At 47.8% G+C, this 255-nt stretch overlaps 1 protein-coding gene across 1 annotated transcript in view; it reads left to right on the top strand.

Moving 5' to 3' along the window:
- The window catches only part of CSUI_005475 (dynein gamma flagellar outer), a gene marked incomplete at both ends in the record, with an annotated part of 1,267 nt that extends 1,098 nt beyond the window's left edge, over window positions 1-169 (top strand). The window contains one exon of the mRNA XM_068065651.1: window positions 21-169. Coding sequence (XP_067922373.1) covers window positions 21-169 — 149 coding nt within the window. The remainder of the gene's footprint in view (window positions 1-20) is intronic.
- Window positions 170-255: the final 86 nt, after the last annotated feature.

The raw sequence follows: 255 nt of genomic DNA, 5'->3' as shown, positions 1-255 counted from the left end.
TTCTTTCTTTTGTCTTGTAGGCATGGTAGCTGAGAGAAGAGCGGACTTTGTGAAGCAGCGCCCGGGCCAGGAAGAGAACTTAGTGAACTTGTACAACTTCTTCATGGATCGGGTTCGAGACAATCTTCACGTCGTGCTTTGCTTCTCTCCTCTCTCGGCGAAGTTTGCAGGTAGGCAGAGCGATTTACACACCTCACACTCACTCCTCCTATTACTCATGGCGGGTCTTCTCATCAACGAAAAAGAAGAAGAAAT

Source organism: Cystoisospora suis, assembly GCF_002600585.1.
Source record: "Cystoisospora suis strain Wien I chromosome Unknown contig_2650, whole genome shotgun sequence".
NCBI lineage: Eukaryota > Apicomplexa > Conoidasida > Eucoccidiorida > Sarcocystidae > Cystoisospora > Cystoisospora suis.
Note: the sequence above shows the minus strand (reverse complement) of the source record. Positions and strands in the feature narration are given on the sequence as shown.